At 38.1% G+C, this 16,909-nt stretch overlaps 2 protein-coding genes across 2 annotated transcripts; both read right to left on the bottom strand.

The window, feature by feature from the left end:
* Positions 1–1,353: 1,353 nt before the first annotated feature.
* On the bottom strand, positions 1,354–7,862 carry LOC132176579 (ABC transporter C family member 3). The gene is made up of 10 exons (XM_059588827.2): positions 5,463–7,862; positions 5,144–5,230; positions 4,375–5,025; positions 4,003–4,167; positions 3,244–3,538; positions 2,901–3,115; positions 2,478–2,783; positions 2,257–2,320; positions 1,923–2,162; positions 1,354–1,800 (listed from the first exon to the last, which is right to left on the bottom strand). Exons 1-10 carry the CDS (start codon positions 7,842–7,844, stop codon positions 1,685–1,687), a joined length of 4,521 nt encoding a protein of 1,506 aa, XP_059444810.2. The 5' UTR covers positions 7,845–7,862; the 3' UTR covers positions 1,354–1,684.
* Positions 7,863–8,504: 642 nt separating this feature from the next.
* Positions 8,505–15,424, bottom strand: LOC132176577 (ABC transporter C family member 3). The gene is made up of 10 exons (XM_059588826.2): positions 12,716–15,424; positions 12,221–12,307; positions 11,452–12,102; positions 11,075–11,239; positions 10,382–10,676; positions 9,868–10,082; positions 9,474–9,779; positions 9,271–9,334; positions 8,938–9,177; positions 8,505–8,814 (listed from the first exon to the last, which is right to left on the bottom strand). Exons 1-10 carry the CDS (start codon positions 15,122–15,124, stop codon positions 8,702–8,704), a joined length of 4,545 nt encoding a protein of 1,514 aa, XP_059444809.2. The 5' UTR covers positions 15,125–15,424; the 3' UTR covers positions 8,505–8,701.
* Between the last annotated feature and the right edge of the window lie 1,485 nt (positions 15,425–16,909).

The raw sequence follows: 16,909 nt of genomic DNA, 5'->3' as shown, positions 1-16,909 counted from the left end.
TTTTGTCTTTTGGAGGGTCAAGGAAGACTTTGCATTCTCAATGGTAGATTGGTAGGCACATTGACCAAATTGAAAGATTGAAAGGGAGATTGCAAATTAAATGGTAAATTAAGGAGAAATGATAGAGTTAATAATACTTCTTCATTTCTCTGCATGTGTTTGACTAAGTTTGTGAATGTGGTAGCTTTATTCATTGATGATTGTCTAGGTTTCAATGCTTTTACCCGTTTGTCTCTAACCTTATCATTTTGTTCCATGGATGTGGAAAGTGGAAAATCAATTGAAAAAACAAATAAGAAAAAAAATGAGATTATACTTAACATCCTCAATCTACCACTTCATTTATAATGTCCTTTAAATCTTTTAATTTGGTAAGGGGTTGCCCTGCCCCCTTTCTGCCCCAAAAAATACAAAAATACTCGTAAAAGTTTCAAAAAGACAAAAATACCCTTGAAATCCATAAAAGGCAAAAAAGAAAAAAGTAAAAAGAAAAAACCTAACCCATGGCGTGGTTGTGGGTCAGTTAGTGTTTTTTAATGAATTATTATTATTTTTTTCCTTTCACGGGTATTTTCGTCTTTTGAATGGTTAACGAGGACATTGCAACCTCAATGGAAGATTAGTAGGCACATTGACCAAATTGAAAGATTGAGAGGGAAATTGCGAATTAAGCGGTAAATTAAGGGGAATAAATAAATAAATAGAAGTAATGGAAATGTGGAACTAACTTTTTTGACAATTGCATCTTTCTTTTAGACAATAGAGTCTAGGGTTTAAACAATTTGAGTATGCTAGTTTGACTAAAGAGGAGGATCTTTTTTATAGTCTCTGGAAAATTGGTAAAATAATCCATCAAATACTTCATAATTATATTTTGACATTAGAGATTCCAAAGATTTTTCATAAGTTGTGAAAATCAAAAGTAGATTGCCTTTATAATTAGTGTCGGCAATTGGTTTTGGACTCTAATGTTTCATTCGTTCAAAATGTAGGCGGTGATAGTCTTCTTAAAATAGCCATAATTGAGGATCCAAATCTCCATATGAGTCTTCCTAAGGATCTTGAAATAATTGAGGATTTGGAGATATTACTGAAATAATTGCATTGGTGTCTTCTTCTTCTTCTTCTTCCTCCTCTGATAATTGAGACATTGGTTTGGCTATTTGTCTTCTATATGCAAGTTTGTGAAAACTCCTTTAAGCATTGGAAAAATTACCTTTAACAATGCTAAAAATATTTATCACAATTGAAAAAGAGTATATATTATCATTATATATCCAATTTAATGCTAAAACATTTGCAAAAAAAATTGAAAATACTATTCATATTTGAATAATGCATCCAACAGTTGTTTTAACCACAACCCTTTCAATTTCTCAACTGTTACATATAACCTACCATTCCACAGCATACTGGTGAAGAGGCATAAGAAGCCATTAATCAAGTCCAGATCTGAGATCACATATAGGCTTCATTTCAAGCATAAAAGTTACAACTTATTTATCAAAACACAACAAGGGCACATCATCTGTTGGTAGAATATGCCTAGAACACACAGCAACAACTAACTAGAAACCAAAACCCTAGAAGTTATGTTTCACAAAAGGTTCAAACAAGATCGAAAAGCCACTGATTTTCGTCATTGTCGACAAACGTGGGACAATTGAATGGGGCCTAATTAAGGTCATCTGCTTAAGCTTTCAGCACTGGACCCCACAGTATATTCTGCCACAAGTTGAGCAAAAGATGATGACTTGTTTTCTAGCAATCTTGTTGGAGAATCACATTCCTCTATAAGCCCTGCAAGAAGAATTGAAAGAAATCTGGTAAACTAAAGGATTATGATGAAATCATTCTAAGCTGGAAAATACTGTCGGAGCAGAAACTACAGGATTAAGATGAAATCAGATGGTCATACTAACCATTATTTAGAAGTAGAACCATATCACTATCAAGAACCGAAGTTATCCGATGTGCAATGGCGATGACTGTACAGTTGGAAAAATGTTGCCTCAGTGTTTGCTGAATCAGATTATCCGTAGCCGTATCAACGGATGCAGTAGCTTCATCAAGCACCAATACCTTACTTTTTTTGAGTAGCACACGGCCAAGGCAGACCAGCTGCCTCTGACCCACACTCCAATTCTCTCCATTCTCACTAACTGCAGCACCCATATAAATATAAGCACTAAATTTCCACAAGATTTTGAGATATTCTACTTAACCCTCTACACTAGAGAAGCTGAAAAGACAAACCTGCAGAATCAAGTTTTCCTTCTTTCTTCCTAACTTCATCTACAAGCTGACACTTATCCAGAGCCTAATCAAATAGAGGAGAAAAATTAAAAAAATAACTAAATAAAATAAAATAAGCAGGTGCCACCAATTAAATCCTATAACCAGTGCATGTTTATTTTATGAGGAAAATAAAGCAAAGAGAAAATCCTTCCAATAACCATAGAAAGAAACCAACCCACCTCCCAAATTTGTTCATCTGTATACTCTTCAAGTGGATCCAGGTTGCTTCGTACAGTCCCTTCAAACATGGTTGGATCTTGAGGAATAATGCTTAGTCTAGAGCGCAAATCATGCAGTCCAATCAAGGAGATGTTAATGCCATCTATCATTATTTGACCAGCAGTAGGTTCAACAATTCTGAAAAGTGCTTGTATAAGAGTTGATTTACCACTGCCTGTTCTCCCTACAATGCCAGTTTTCATTCCTCCAGGAAAAGTGCATGTGAGACCTCGCAATACAAGTGGCATCTGTGGGGCATAACGAACCTGCATTGAATCCATTATCATTAATTACTATACATTGCATAAAAGTCAGTCATCAACAACCCCATATAGAACATTGCGTCTTTTTGGCAGTAGTTAAAAACTAAGAACTGAAAGTACCTGCAGATCACGAATATCAACTTCTCCATGCGATGGCCAGGAATAATCTGGCTGATTTTCTTCAATCACAAGAGGTGGCTCACTCGGGATACAAGTGTATTGAAATATTCTCTCTACTGATATAATTTTGTTCTCCAATTCGCAAATATTCCATATTACCCACATTTGTAACGTGTTTAGATTAAGTCCATACGTCACAGCTAAGCCCGCAATGCCTTCAGAGAGAAAGGAAACCAGAAAGAAAAAAAAAGGCATTCAGAAAGATATAAATCATGCTCCGTTTAACAATTTAAAGCAAGAGCAAGAAAAATTGATGGTATGACACTAGATGGGATATATTTACCTGGATCAATGACACCTTTTGGAAGAGAGATCAAGAAAAGTAAGGAGAAGGCAAATGTGATTGAAGATAATATATCCAAGCGGAAGCATAACCATTCCATTGCACCAGCAATATGGAACTTTGGCCGACAATACGCATCTGTCAGTTTCATATTTGTGCCGCTGAATCTCGACTCTTCATCAAAGCTCCGGATAGTTGTTGAGCCTGAAATTGTTTCAGCAAAATGTTGTATCACTGGAGCATTGCACACTCCAACTAGTCTTGCTAGTTCTCGTGCTGAAGGTATGTAATATTGCTGCAGAATTACAAATTTGTGAGAACACCTCCCTCCACATGAGAAAATGATAATAATAGACTCTAATAATGGGAGCCAGGTTTGATGGATGCTTATCATTAGCAGCTCTTTAAATAGTTCTAACACAGAAATTTCTGAAGCAAAAAAAGCACTGCAAAATACACTACATCATCCAGCAACTTGGCAAAAATCTATCTTAAGAAAACACCTTGATGACAAGTCTTTATTTATTCAGCAATTTGGTGGGATTTTTATATTGATAAGGTGGCAAAACTCTGCATACTGATTTGACATTTTATCTATGAGAGTTTGTAGCTTGTAGACATCAGAAAATGTAAAAAAAAAAAAAATGTAGTATACTGAACATATGATGATATCAATTATGTCATTTGAGAAGTTATCTAATTAAGCAATGTTTCAGCATAATATGTAAGACAACATTCTGAAGAAGTCAGATGATATACCTGATACCAGATACAGGTTCCAATTACTGGAATAAAAACGATGAAAACCTGCCATGCCACCTGAGACATCACCGCAATAATTCCAAGAAGCTGGATCATCGAGAAAGCAACTGCCCCAACTTGAGATGCAATGTTCAAATCCACTCTACTTTGGTCCATAGAAGCCTGCAAGGAAACACACAGCTAATTTAGCAAAAGCTTTTGTACCCATTATGTTCATCTGAAAGGATGTGTTTGTGTGTGCGCATGTGCATGAGTGTGTGTGTGAGAGAGAGGAATTGCTTATCTAAAGAAGAGAGTTACACAAAAATTGCAAACTACGCCCTTCTTAAGAACCTAAAAAAGGAGCATTATACACATTTTTCCACTTACCCTATTTAGGATTCGTCCACTTGGAGTGGAATCAAAAAATGACATGGGAGCTCGAAAAATGCAAAAGTGCATTTTATTGAAGAGTAGAGTGGCTGTCCTGTACCCAGCTGTTACAAGAAGCGTCGATCTCACAAGGATACAAAAAGAACTCCCAATGGCCAATGTGACATAGACAATTATCAGCATAGAGCTACCAACTGCAGGTTTCGTGTCCTGCGAGACAGGACTTGCCCAGGCCATCCAATAATTGCTTCCAATCTGAAGGAGCTGGAAGAGAACCTGTGCCAGCAATATAAATGGCACAAGAGCTCCTCCGTATGCCATAGTGATATATTTCCAGTAGACTGAAAAACTAACTTTTCCTTTCTCTCTCTCTTCTTCTTGGATAATCTGTCCTTTTGACCCCATTATGTCATCTGCTTTACCATCTTGAAAATCTTTATTTTCTTGTTTTTTCACAACCCCATTAGCGCTGGCCATACTCCCATCTTCCATGCTCATACTTGTACTTTCAGAACCTGACCCTGCTTCTGCAGAATCAAGAGCTGACAAAGCCTTCTTATGCGCTCCCACAAGTTCCATAAAATCAGTTCCTGCATTAAGGATGTCACTGTACTTTCCAGCTTGAGTAATCCTTCCATCTTTCATGACCTAACCACAATTATAGGTTCAGTTCACAAATACAAAAGAGGGAACAATCTCCACAAGTTGAATCACAAAAAAAAAAAAAAAAAAAAGGCCGGAAAGAAAGTAAATACAAATGGCTTACCAAGATAAGATCAGCAGCAGGTAAGAACTCTACTTGATGAGTAACATAAACCACTGTTTTTGAGCTCAAAAGGCCCAGCAAACATTGCTGCCATATAGAAGTAAATACAGTTCAAAACCCGCTACACAACAACCACAGAAATCAATACAGAACGAAGTGCAATGGAATTGCAAAGATTTTAAAGTCCCTCAACTTAACCCTTCTTTGAATATGTTCAAGAACAACCTTATGTACAGAATATATTAGAAAAAATAAAAGAAAAGAAAAGAAAACTCATGCCATGCTCATATAATGGCATTAGAATAGGGAAATAAATTACCTTAAAGAGGTGCGATCCTGTATGAGCATCCACAGCGCTAAAAGGATCATCTAATAGATAAATATCAGCATCTTGATACAGAGCACGTGCAATTTGGATTCTTTGCTTCTGCCCACCACTCAAATTGATTCCTCTCTCACCTATGACTGTCTGATCCCCAAATGAGAGAATTTCCAGGTCCTTCTTCAACGAACATGCTTCAAGAATGCTGTCATACTTTTCTCTATCCATCTCCTTACCAAACAATATGTTTTCTTCTATCTTGCCACTTTGTATCCATGGTGACTGTGCAACATAGGCCTTTGTCCCGCACAACTTAATGGTCCCAGAGATCTTGGGCACTTCTCCCAGTATACAGGAAAGCAAACTTGACTTTCCTGAGCCAACAGTCCCACAAACAGCCATCCTCATGCCATTTTGCAATTTGAAATTTATATCTTTCAATGTTGGATTAGGGGAAGATAATTCCCAAGAGAAATTTCCCTCAATAATTTCTATTGCTGTATCAGAACTACCTCTTGGAAGCTTCTCTATAACATCAGATTGCAAATCATCAAGATGAAGGAATGATGCAATCCGATCAAGAGACACTCTAGTTTGAGCTATCATTGAGATTGTGTCGGGAAGATTATAGATGGGCTCCTGAAGAATCCTAAACGTTGCAAGTGCAGATAAAATCTTCCCCGATTCAAGTGGGATCCCCATTAGTATACAGGCACCAAAAGTGACCACAGATACAAATGTGGGAGCACCCCAGAAGACAAATGAGGACATTGCAAAAGTGTAAACAAACTTCTTCAACCATCCTTCCTCCGTCTTCCTAAGCTCCTTAATCTTAGATAGAAACTTAATCTCCCATCCTTGAAGCTTGAGAATCCTCATGTTCCTTAAAATCTCAGATGTTGCCTTCATCCTTCTGTCTTTTGACTCCATTATCTTGTCTTGAAACTTCTCTTGTAATTTTCCCAAAGGAACATTTGCCAACATAACAATTATAGTTGCAATAAGAGTTGCGATCGAAGCAAGCCCAAGATTTTTATACAAAATTAACAATGCAATAACAACTTGCACAAGGACCATCCAGGGCTCATGCATATACCAACCAAATTCACCAATTCTCTCAGCATCAACACTCATGAAATTAATGATCTCCCCAATACTGTGGCCCTGCTTTGACTGGCATGAAAGGGTTAGACCTTTATTGTAGATCATTGCGATCAATACTGATCGAACCTTAATTCCGGCCTGTTGCACCCTAAAGAACCAGTGCCTCTGCGAGAGGCATTCCACAAGTTTTGCAGCGAAAAACACTGAAGCCAGAATATAGCCCTCATTCTTGAACTCCTGCTGCCCGTTGAGGTATTGAACAAAAGTGTCAATAAGATATGGTCCAACATATGAAGCCAATGCATAAATAACCACGAGAAGGGCTGTCAAAAGAATCTCTTTCCATACCGAGGAGATTAATGCCTTCACCAGCTTCAGTGTGGTCATTCTGTTAAATGTACCACACTCAACAGCAAGCTTATTTCTAAAGGTTGGAAAGCTCCTTACCACACTATCACCGGGGTCCAGTTGAGGAACATCCTCAAGGTCTAATGTCTTCTTATTGCCAACAGCAATTAGAGGACCCATCCAGGAGAAAGTAAGAATGCTAAAAAATCCAGCATTTGAATAAGGGGTTACAGTTTCACCCCCGTTTGACTTAATTGACTCTGCTTCATTGCTTGCAGTTGAATCACCATTCAAAAGAGGTTCTTCGAGAAGGGTATCTTCAGTGCCCTCATTCTTACCGAAAAACCCCACATAAGAGAAGAACAAACCAGTGACAACAGAGACGATATCCGAAACAAAATACTGAGTGTATACATTAACATGTTTTCTATAGAGAACAATGTTTATAACAAGACAGTAAGAAGACATGAAGAGGTAGAAACCCCACCAAACTCTCAATAAAAACGGGTACTTTGGTTCACCCGAATTAAACAGTTGGGTACGGAAGTAGAGACAAAGTGCACCCCAAGCGAGTGTCCTAAGCGCTAAATCCAAAAGAGTCACTAGCCCTTCATCAGACCAACCATTTCTATACCAATAAAAGTAATTCAATAAACATAAGACAAGACTAAACAGAGAAACACATAAACAACAAAACAGAGTACTCTGTTTATGGTACAAACCCCTGGTGTTTTCAAACCTTCCCTTTGGACCTTCACCACGACCCACATTGAATTTCTTGCACACCCATGAGATAAACAAGACAAATAACAAAACCAGGTGTAATGAACCAGAAACCCCACGCAGGAAAACGGGTTTGAGGAGAAAATCAGTACCTTTGGCTGAGTGCATGGGAGAGGAGTAGTAGCGAGAAAACAAGACTGACATACCGTGCTTTGAGGATGCAAGAATGTTACAGTACTGATATGGATTCAATACTGTAATGGAGAGTATGCAAGACTTGGGTGGCGGATTTTACATTGAACAGAAAGAATTATATAAGCGACATAATTTGTGGGCATATGGGCTATAGTCAAAAATGAGCGCATGCGAGATGAGAGAGTCAAAAGTGGCTTTGCTTGGGCGTAGGGTAACGTGGTGACCAAGACTCCGAGCTTGGAGATGCAGCAGTGGATGGACGCAAAGCGACAACACAAAAGTCTTTTTTAGCATCTTTCAAATTGTCGTGCACATGATTAAATTTATGAGATTGTACGCGTGGCGGTTGTCAATATCTCACGCTTTTGTCTGTGGCTCCTCTCATGTACCATTCTTGCCACTCTCTAGCAAATGGAAGCAGACAAAGAAGGCTTTAAAAAGTTGGGAATCATAACCACTAGGGGAAAATTCAAGTTAATTGGGTTCTGGGTTTCCCAAGTTGGAAGAACTGGCTCAGTGAGTTTTGACATGGAAGAGCTTGCACTGAGAATGGCTCATCGATGTTGCCATGTTCACAGACGACCACAGCTTTTCCACATAATTGTTTAAACCCCGACATTCGACAGCATACTGTTAAAACATGAGACATTCATGCAAACGAAGAGAAAATTGTGATACCACTTTTCAAGTCCAGATTACATATATATGCCAAAAAGTTGCTATTATCAATATCTATTATTTATCAAAACGTATGCCTAAAACACAGAGCAAACACTAACTGGGTACCAAAATCCCAATAATTATGTTTCAGCATTGTTCAAACAAGATCATAAAAAGCCACTGAATTTTCGTCATTGTCATCTGCTTCAGTTTTCAACACTGGAATTTGACCTCACAGTATACTCTGCCACAAGTTGAGCAAAAGATGAGGACTTGTTTTCTAGCAATCTGATTGGAGAATCAAATTCCTCGATAAGCCCTGCAACAAGAAATGAAAGAAATCTGGTAAACTAAAGGATTATGATGAAATCATTCTAAGCAAGAAAATACTTGTCTGAGCAAAAACTGTCGGATTAAGATGAAATCAGATTGTCATACTAACCATTATTTAGAAGTAGAACCATATCACTATCAAGAACCGAAGTTATCCGATGTGCAATGGTGATGACCGTACAGTTGGAAAAATGTTGCCTCAGAGTTTGCTGAATCAGATTATCCGTAGCCGTATCAACGGATGCAGTAGCTTCATCAAGCACCAATACCTTACTTTTCTTGAGTAGCACACGGCCAAGGCAGACCAGCTGCCTCTGACCCACACTCCAATTCTCTCCATTCTCACTAACTGCAGCACCCATACAAATATAAGCAATAAATTTCTACAAGATTTTTAGATATTCTACATAACCTCTACACTAGAGAAGTTCAAAAGACAAACCTGTAGAATCAAGTTTTCCTTCTTTCTTTCTAACTTCATCTCCAAGTTGACACTTATCCAGAGCCTAATCAATTAGAGGGGGAAAAGTAAGACAATAAAAAAATAAATAAAATAAGTAGGTGCCACCATTTGACTACAAATCCTAAAACCAGTCCTTGTTTGATTTATGAGGAAATTCTAGCAAAGAAAAAACACCGACCCACCTCCCAAATTTGTTCATCTGTATACTCTTCAAGTGGATCCAGGTTGCTTCGTACAGTTCCCTCAAACATGGTTGGATCCTGAGGGATAATACTTAGTCTAGACCGCAAATCATGCAGTCCAATCAAGGAGATGTTAATGCCATCTATCATTATTTGACCAGCAGCAGGTTCAACAATTCGGAAAAGTGCTTGTATAAGAGTTGATTTACCACTGCCGGTTCTCCCTACAATGCCAGTTTTCATTCCTCCAGGGAAAGTGCATGTGAGACCTCGCAATACAAGTGGCATATGTGGGGCATAGCGAACCTACATTGCATAAAAATCAGTCATCAACAACCCCATATAGAACATTGCACATTTTTGGCAGTAGTTAACAACTAAGAACTGAAAGTACCTGCAGATCACAAATATCAACTTGTCCATGTGATGGCCAAGAAGAATGGGGCTGATTATCTTCTATCACCAGAGGTGGCTCACTTGAGATACAAGTGTATTGAAATATTCTCTCTACTGATATAATTTTGTTCTCCAATTGGCAAATATTCCAAATAACCCAAGTTTGTATCATGTTTAGATTAAGACCATACGTCACAGCTAAGCCCGCAATCCCTTCAGAGAAAAAGGAAATCAGAAAACAAAGGAAATTAGAAAGATATAAATCATGTTCATTAAACAATTTAAATCAAGTAAGAAAAATTGTTTGCATGACACTAGATGAGAAATGAGAAATGCCACATTTACCAAATTTCTCTTCAAAAGTTGGTTCTCAAGTGACGCGTCACCATCCCATGAGATGGTGATACATTTTTTAAAATAATAGATTTCATGGAATTGTGACACATCACTTGTGAACCAACTTCTGTAGAGAAAATTTGGTAAGTATAGCATCTTTCATGGGAAATATTTACCTGGATCAATGACTCCCTTTGGAAGAGAGATCACGAAAAGTAACGAGACGGCAAATGTGATTGAAGATAACATATCCAAGCGAAAGCATAACCATTCCATTGCACCAGCAATGTGGAACTTTGGCCGACAATACGCATCTGTCAGTTTCATATTTGTGCCACTAAATCTTGACCCTTCATCAAAGCTCCGGATAGTTGTTGCGCCTGAAATTGTTTCAGCAAAATGTTGTATCACTGGAGCTTTGCACACCCCAACTAGTCTTGCTAGTTCTCGTGCTGAAGGTATGTAATATTGCTGCAGAATTACAAATTAATGAGAACACCTTCCTCCACGTGAGAAAATGATAATAGAAGACTGTAATAATCAGAGTTAGGTTTGATGGATGCTTATCATTAGCAGCTCTTTACATAGTTCTAACCCAGAGATTTCTGAGGCAAAAAGGCAATGGCAAAATAAACTATATCATTTAGCAACTTGGTGGGATTTTTATATTAATAAGGCAGCAAAACTCTGCAAACAGGTTTGACATTTTATCTATGAGAGCTTGTAGCATGTGGACATCATAAAACGTAAAAGAATGAAGTAAACTGAACATATCGTGATATCATTTATGTCATTTGAGATGTCTTCTGATTAAGCCATGTTTCAGCATAATATGAAAGACAACATTCTGAAGAAGTCAGCTGATATACCTGATACCAGATACAGGTTCCAATTACTGGGATAAAAATGATGAAAACCTGCCATGCAACCTGAGACATCACTGCAATAATTCCAAGGAGCTGAATCATCGAGGAGGCAACTGCCCCAACTTGACTTGGAATGTTCAAATCCACAGCACTTTGGTCCGTAGAAGCCTGAAAGGAAACATACAGCTAGTTTAGCAACAAATTTTGTACCCATCACATTTATTAGAAAGGAAGTGTTTTTGCGTGTGTGCATGCGCATGAGTGTGAGTGTGTGAGAGAGAGGAATTGCTTAATCTAACGAAGCGAGTAATACAAAAATTGCAAACTAAACCATTCTTCAAAACCCAATAAAGGATCATCATACACATTTTTCCACTTACTCTATTTAGGATTCGTCCAGTTGGAGTGGAATCAAAAAATGACATGGGAGCTCGGAAAATGCAAAAGTGCATTTTATTGAAGAGTAGTGTGGCTGTCCTGTACCCAGCTGTTGCAAGAAGTGAGGACCTCACAAGGATGCAAAAAGAACTGCCTATGGCCAAAGCGACATACACAATTATCAGCAAAGAGCTACCAACTGCAGGTTTCACGTCCAGCGAGACAGGACTTGCCCAGGCCATCCAATAATTGCTTCCAATCTGAAGGAGCTGAAAGAGAACCTGTGCCAGCAATATAAATGGCACAAGAGCTCCTCCGTATGCCATCGTGATATATTTCCAGTAGACTGAAAAACTAACTTTTCCTTTCTCTCTCTCTTCTTCTTGGATAATCTGTCCTTTTGACTCCACTATGTCATCTACTTTACCATCTTGAACATCTTTATTTTCTTGTTTTTGCACAACCCCATTCGCACTGGCCATACTCCCATCTTCCATGCTCATACTTGTACTTTTAGAAGCTGACCCTGCTTCTGCAGAATCAAGAGCTGACAAAGCCTTTTTATGCGCTCCCACAAGTTCCATAAAATCAGTTCCTGAATTAAGGATATCACTATACTTTCCAGCTTGAGTAATCCTTCCATCTTTCATGACCTAACAAAAATTATAGGTTCAGTTCATAGATGCAAAAGAGGGGAACAATCTCCATAAGTTGAATTCACCAAAAAAGAAAAAAAAAAGGCTGGAAAGAATGTAAATACAAATGGCTTACCAAGATAAGATCAGCAGCAGGTAAGAACTCTACTTGATGAGTAACATAAACCACTGTTTTTGCTCTCAAAAGGCCCAGCAAACATTCCTGCCATATAGAAGTAAATATATTTCAAAACCAGCTACGCAGCAACCACAGAAAAGAAAATAGAACAAACTGCAATGGAATTGCAAGGATTTTCAAGTACCTCAACTTAACTCATCGTTGAATATGTTCATCAACAACTTTAGGTATGTTACAAGAGTTACTAGGGGTTGTGAGTCATTATGGTTGGGGGTATTTTAGTCATAGTGATTTTTCTAACCCGATGTAATAAGATGTGTGGTAGGCTACATAACAAGTACAGACTAACGTGCCTCCACCTTTTGTGTCTAAACCGTTCATGCAAACTACAAACTACAACAAGGTACATAATATACTTGAGACAAAAAAGGAAAAGAAAAAGAAAAATATTCTATACTTATATAATGTTACTAGAATAGGGAAATAAATTACCTTAAAGAGGTGGGATCCTGTATGAGCATCCACAGCGCTAAAAGGATCATCAAATAGATAAATATCAGCATCTTGATATAGAGCACGTGCTATTTGGATTCTTTGCTTCTGCCCACCACTCAAATTGATTCCTCTCTCACCTATGACTGTCTGATCCCCAAATGAGAGAATTTCAAGGTCCTTCTTCAAGGAACATGCTTCAAGGATGCTCTCATACTTTTCTCGATCCATCTCCTTACCAAACAATATGTTCTCTTCTATCTTGCCACTTTGTATCCATGGTGACTGTGCAACATAGGCCTTAGTCCCACACAATTTAATGGTCCCAGATATCTTGGGCACTTCTCCCAGTAAACAGGAAAGCAAACTTGACTTTCCTGAACCAACAGTCCCACAAACAGCCACCCTCAAGCCATTTTGCACTTTGAGATTTATATCTTTCAATGTTGGATTAGGGGAAGATAATTCCCAAGAAAAATTCCCATCAATAATCTCTATTGCTGTATCAGAACTACCTCTTGGAAGCTTCTCTACAACATCAGATTGCAAGTCATCATGACGAAGGAACGATGCAATTCGATCAAGAGACACCTTAGTTTGAACTATCATTGAGATTGTGTCTGGAAGAGTATAGATGGGCTCCTGAAGAATCCTAAATGTTGCAAGTGCAGATAAGATCTTCCCTGATTCAAGTGGGATCCCCATTACCATACAGGCACCAAAAGTGACCACAGACACAAACGTGGGAGCACCCCAAAAGACAAATGATGTCATTGCAGAAGTGTAAACATACTTTTTCAACCACCCTTCTTCGGTCTTCCTAAGCTCGTTAATCTTAGATAGAAACTTCATCTCCCAACCTTGAAGCTTGAGAATTCTCATGTTCCTTAAAATCTCAGATGTTGCCTTCATTCTTCTGTCTTTTGACTCCATTATCTTGTCCTGAAACTTCTCTTGTAATTTTCCCAAAGGAACATTTGCCAACATAACAATTATAGTTGCAATAAGAGTTGCAATCGAAGCAAGCCCAAGATTTTTATACAAAATTAACAATGCAATAGCAACTTGCACAAGGACCATCCAGGGATCATGAATATACCAAGCAAAGTCACCTATCCTCTCAGCATCAACACTCATGAAATTGATGATCTCCCCACTACTTTGGCCCTGCTTTGACTGGCATGAAAGGGTTAGACCTTTATTGTAGATCATTGCGATCAATACTGATCGGACCTTAATTCCGGCCTGTTGCACCCTAAAGAACCAGTGCCTCTGCGCGAGGCATTCCACAAGTTTTGCAGCAAAAAACACTGAAACCAGAATATAGCCCTCATTCTTAAACTCCCGCCGGCCATTGAGGTACTGAACAAAAGTGTCAATAAGATATGGTCCAACATAGGAAGCCAATGCGTAAATAACCACGAGAAGGGCTGTCAAAAGAATCTCTTTCCATACCGAAGAGATTAATGCCTTCACCAGCTTGAGCGTGGTCATTCTGTTTATTGTACCACACTCAACCTCAAGCTTATCTCTAAAGGTTGGAAAGCTCCCAACCACGCTATCACGGGGGTCAAGTTGAGGAACATCCCCAAGGTCTATTGTCTTCTTATTGCCAGCAGCAATTAGAGGACCCATCCAGGAGAAAGTAAGAATGCTAAAAAATCCAGCATTTGAATATGGGGTTACAGTTTCACCCCCGTTTGACTTATTTGACTCTGCTTCATTACTTGCAGTTGAATCACCATTCAAAAGAGGTTCTTCAAGAAGGGTATCTTCAGTACCCTCATTCTTACCGAAAAACCCCACATAACAGAAGAACAAGCCAGTGACAACAGAGACGATATCCGAAACAAAATACTGAGTGGATACATTAACATGTTTTCTATAGAGAACAATGTCTATAACAAGACAATAAGAAGAAATGAAGAGGTAGAAACCCCACCAAACTCTCAGTAAAAACGGGTACTTTGGTTCACCCGAATTAAACAGTTGGGTACGGAAAGAAACACAAAGTGCACCCCAAGCGAGTGTTCTAAGCGCCAAATCCAAAAGGATCACTAGCCCTTCATCAGACCAACCATTTCTATACCAATAAAAGTAATTCAATAAACATAAGACAAGACTAAACACAGAAACACCAAAACAACAAATTAGAGCCTGCCTATAGTACAAACCCCTGGTGTTTTTAAACCTTCCCTTTGGACCTTCACCGCCGCCCACCTTGAATTGCTTGCACACCCATGAGAGAAACAAGACAAATAACAAAACCAGGTGAAATGAACAAGAAACCCCACGTAGGAAAACGGGTTTGAGGAGAAAATCAATACCTTTGGCTGAGTACATGGGGGAGGAGTAGTAGCGAGGAAACAATATTGACATACTATGCTTTAAGGATGCAAGAAACTCCATTTTTCCTGGAGTTTTTGTTTAGATGGGTGTGCAAGACTGGGGTGTTGGGATTATTCGCTTATCCTTTATATACGCCAAGAGTCGGTGGGCATAGTCCAAAATGAGAGCATGCGAGTTGCGAGATGAGGGAGTCAAATGTGGCTTTGCTTGGGCGTCGGATAACGTGGTGACCAAGACTCCCAGCTCGGAGATGCATCCAATGAATGGACCGCAAATCGTCAACACAAAAGGTAGTATCTTTCCAAGAAAGGTGTGCACTTGTAGACAGAGAAACTGACGATTAAACTTTGTGTTTTGCTAAAAATCCTTTTTGGGAGTCTTAGCAAATTAAGATAGACTTCAATGGAAACCGGGGAAAGGGGACAAACAAGAAAAATATACGGGATGATGTTTATCACTCTTGATACGAACAATAAATTAACAAATAATAAGTAACAAAAATGCCACCAAAAATTTTAATGGCAGCAGATCAAGATACAAGTTGATTTTTTACAGTATTAGCACTGCGAGAAATCTTCGTATTAGTTCAAATGCAAAGGCATTTAAGTTGCTAAGGAATACATCCAACGATCCGAGAAAAGTTCAAATCCAAGTAGGATGCTGCACTATTAATAGCTGAAATAACCAAGAGGGTGTCGAAATCTAGGGAGCACGAGAGACGTTTGGCAACCTTTGTTCATTATTAGAGCATCTAGTTAAATTCTCATATGAGCTATATTTAGTTAATATGACTATTCTTTTTACTTCTTAAAAGACAAATAATAATAATAATAATAATAATCACTGTAGCAAAAATTCAGTTTTTTAAATATTTTCTCCTTCCTCTCTCTCACTGTCATTTTTAAATCTAAAAAATCATTTCAATCTATTATCAGAATGTGAGCCTATCATGAACATTGGAGTATGTTAAAATTATCGATAGTTTAAAAGCTTAAAGCGAAGTTCAACAATATGCATGATATTAAATGAATTGAGACTGTTACAATTTTAAGTGTTTTATATGGTTTATGTATAATTTTAATTATGTGTATATAAGTTTTTGAAATTTCTTTTCTTACAAGTCAGAGTGAGTTTTATTTGAAGTTTGTGTCATTTGGTATGAAAGCCATCACCAAGTCAAGCATGTGATCGAATGAGCTGCGACTTTATGGTCAAGTTATGTAATGTATTTTTCCCAAGAAGCAGATAAACAGAGAAGCTGATTTTCTAGAGAATTAGCTATGTGGGAGATTTTTGTAGCAGTTTAAATGCAAAAGCATTTAACTTGCTGAAGAATACATCCAATGATCAGAGAAAAGTTCAAATCCAAGTAGGAGGCTGCACTATTTAATAGCAGAAATAATCAGGAGACCCGAAATAACCAAGAGGATGTGGGAATCTAGGGAGCATGCATAGATACATTTGGCAAGCTTTGTTTATTATAAGAGCATCTTCTAGTTAAAATTCTCATATTAGCTATATTTAGTTAATATGACTAATTTGTTTTAGGGTGGATTAAAATGTGTGGATGAAGCCATCAAAAGAAAAAGAACTACCATCAAGTCAATGTCAATAATGTGTATACTACTTTAGTTTGTCTGCCGTGTTTGACTAAATGTCTATCCTTGATTCAACTTGAAGCTCCTTGAGAGCAACCTGAAAATGATAGAGTTAATAATACATCTTCATTTCTTTGCACATGTTTGACTAAGTTTGTAATGTGGTAGCTTTATTCATTGATGATCGTCTTGGTTTCAAGTGGCATCTGTGGGGCATAACGAACCTACATGGAATCCATTATCAAGT

Source organism: Corylus avellana, chromosome 3, assembly GCF_965113065.1.
Source record: "Corylus avellana chromosome 3, dhCorAvel1.hap1.2, whole genome shotgun sequence".
Lineage (NCBI taxonomy): Eukaryota > Viridiplantae > Streptophyta > Magnoliopsida > Fagales > Betulaceae > Corylus > Corylus avellana.
Note: the sequence above shows the minus strand (reverse complement) of the source record. Positions and strands in the feature narration are given on the sequence as shown.

Bases quoted from the DNA above. Each gene is read 5' to 3' on its own strand.
- LOC132176579 (XM_059588827.2), bottom strand. From the start codon at position 7,844: ATGTCAGTCTTGTTTTCTCGCTACTACTCCTCTCCCATGCACTCAGCC. The intron at 5,231-5,462 runs GTAATTTATTTC...TCTATATGGCAG, and splicing joins CAGGATCGCACCTCTTTAAG to CAATGTTTGCTGGGCCTTTT. The intron at 1,801-1,922 runs GTTAGTATGACC...TTCTTCTTGCAG, and splicing joins GGTTCTACTTCTAAATAATG to GGCTTATAGAGGAATGTGAT.
- LOC132176577 (XM_059588826.2), bottom strand. From the start codon at position 15,124: ATGGAGTTTCTTGCATCCTTAAAGCATAGTATGTCAATATTGTTTCCT. The intron at 12,103-12,220 runs GTAAGCCATTTG...AATTTTTGTTAG, and splicing joins CTGCTGCTGATCTTATCTTG to GTCATGAAAGATGGAAGGAT. The intron at 9,780-9,867 runs GTACTTTCAGTT...TATGCAATGTAG, and splicing joins TTGATATTTGTGATCTGCAG to GTTCGCTATGCCCCACATAT.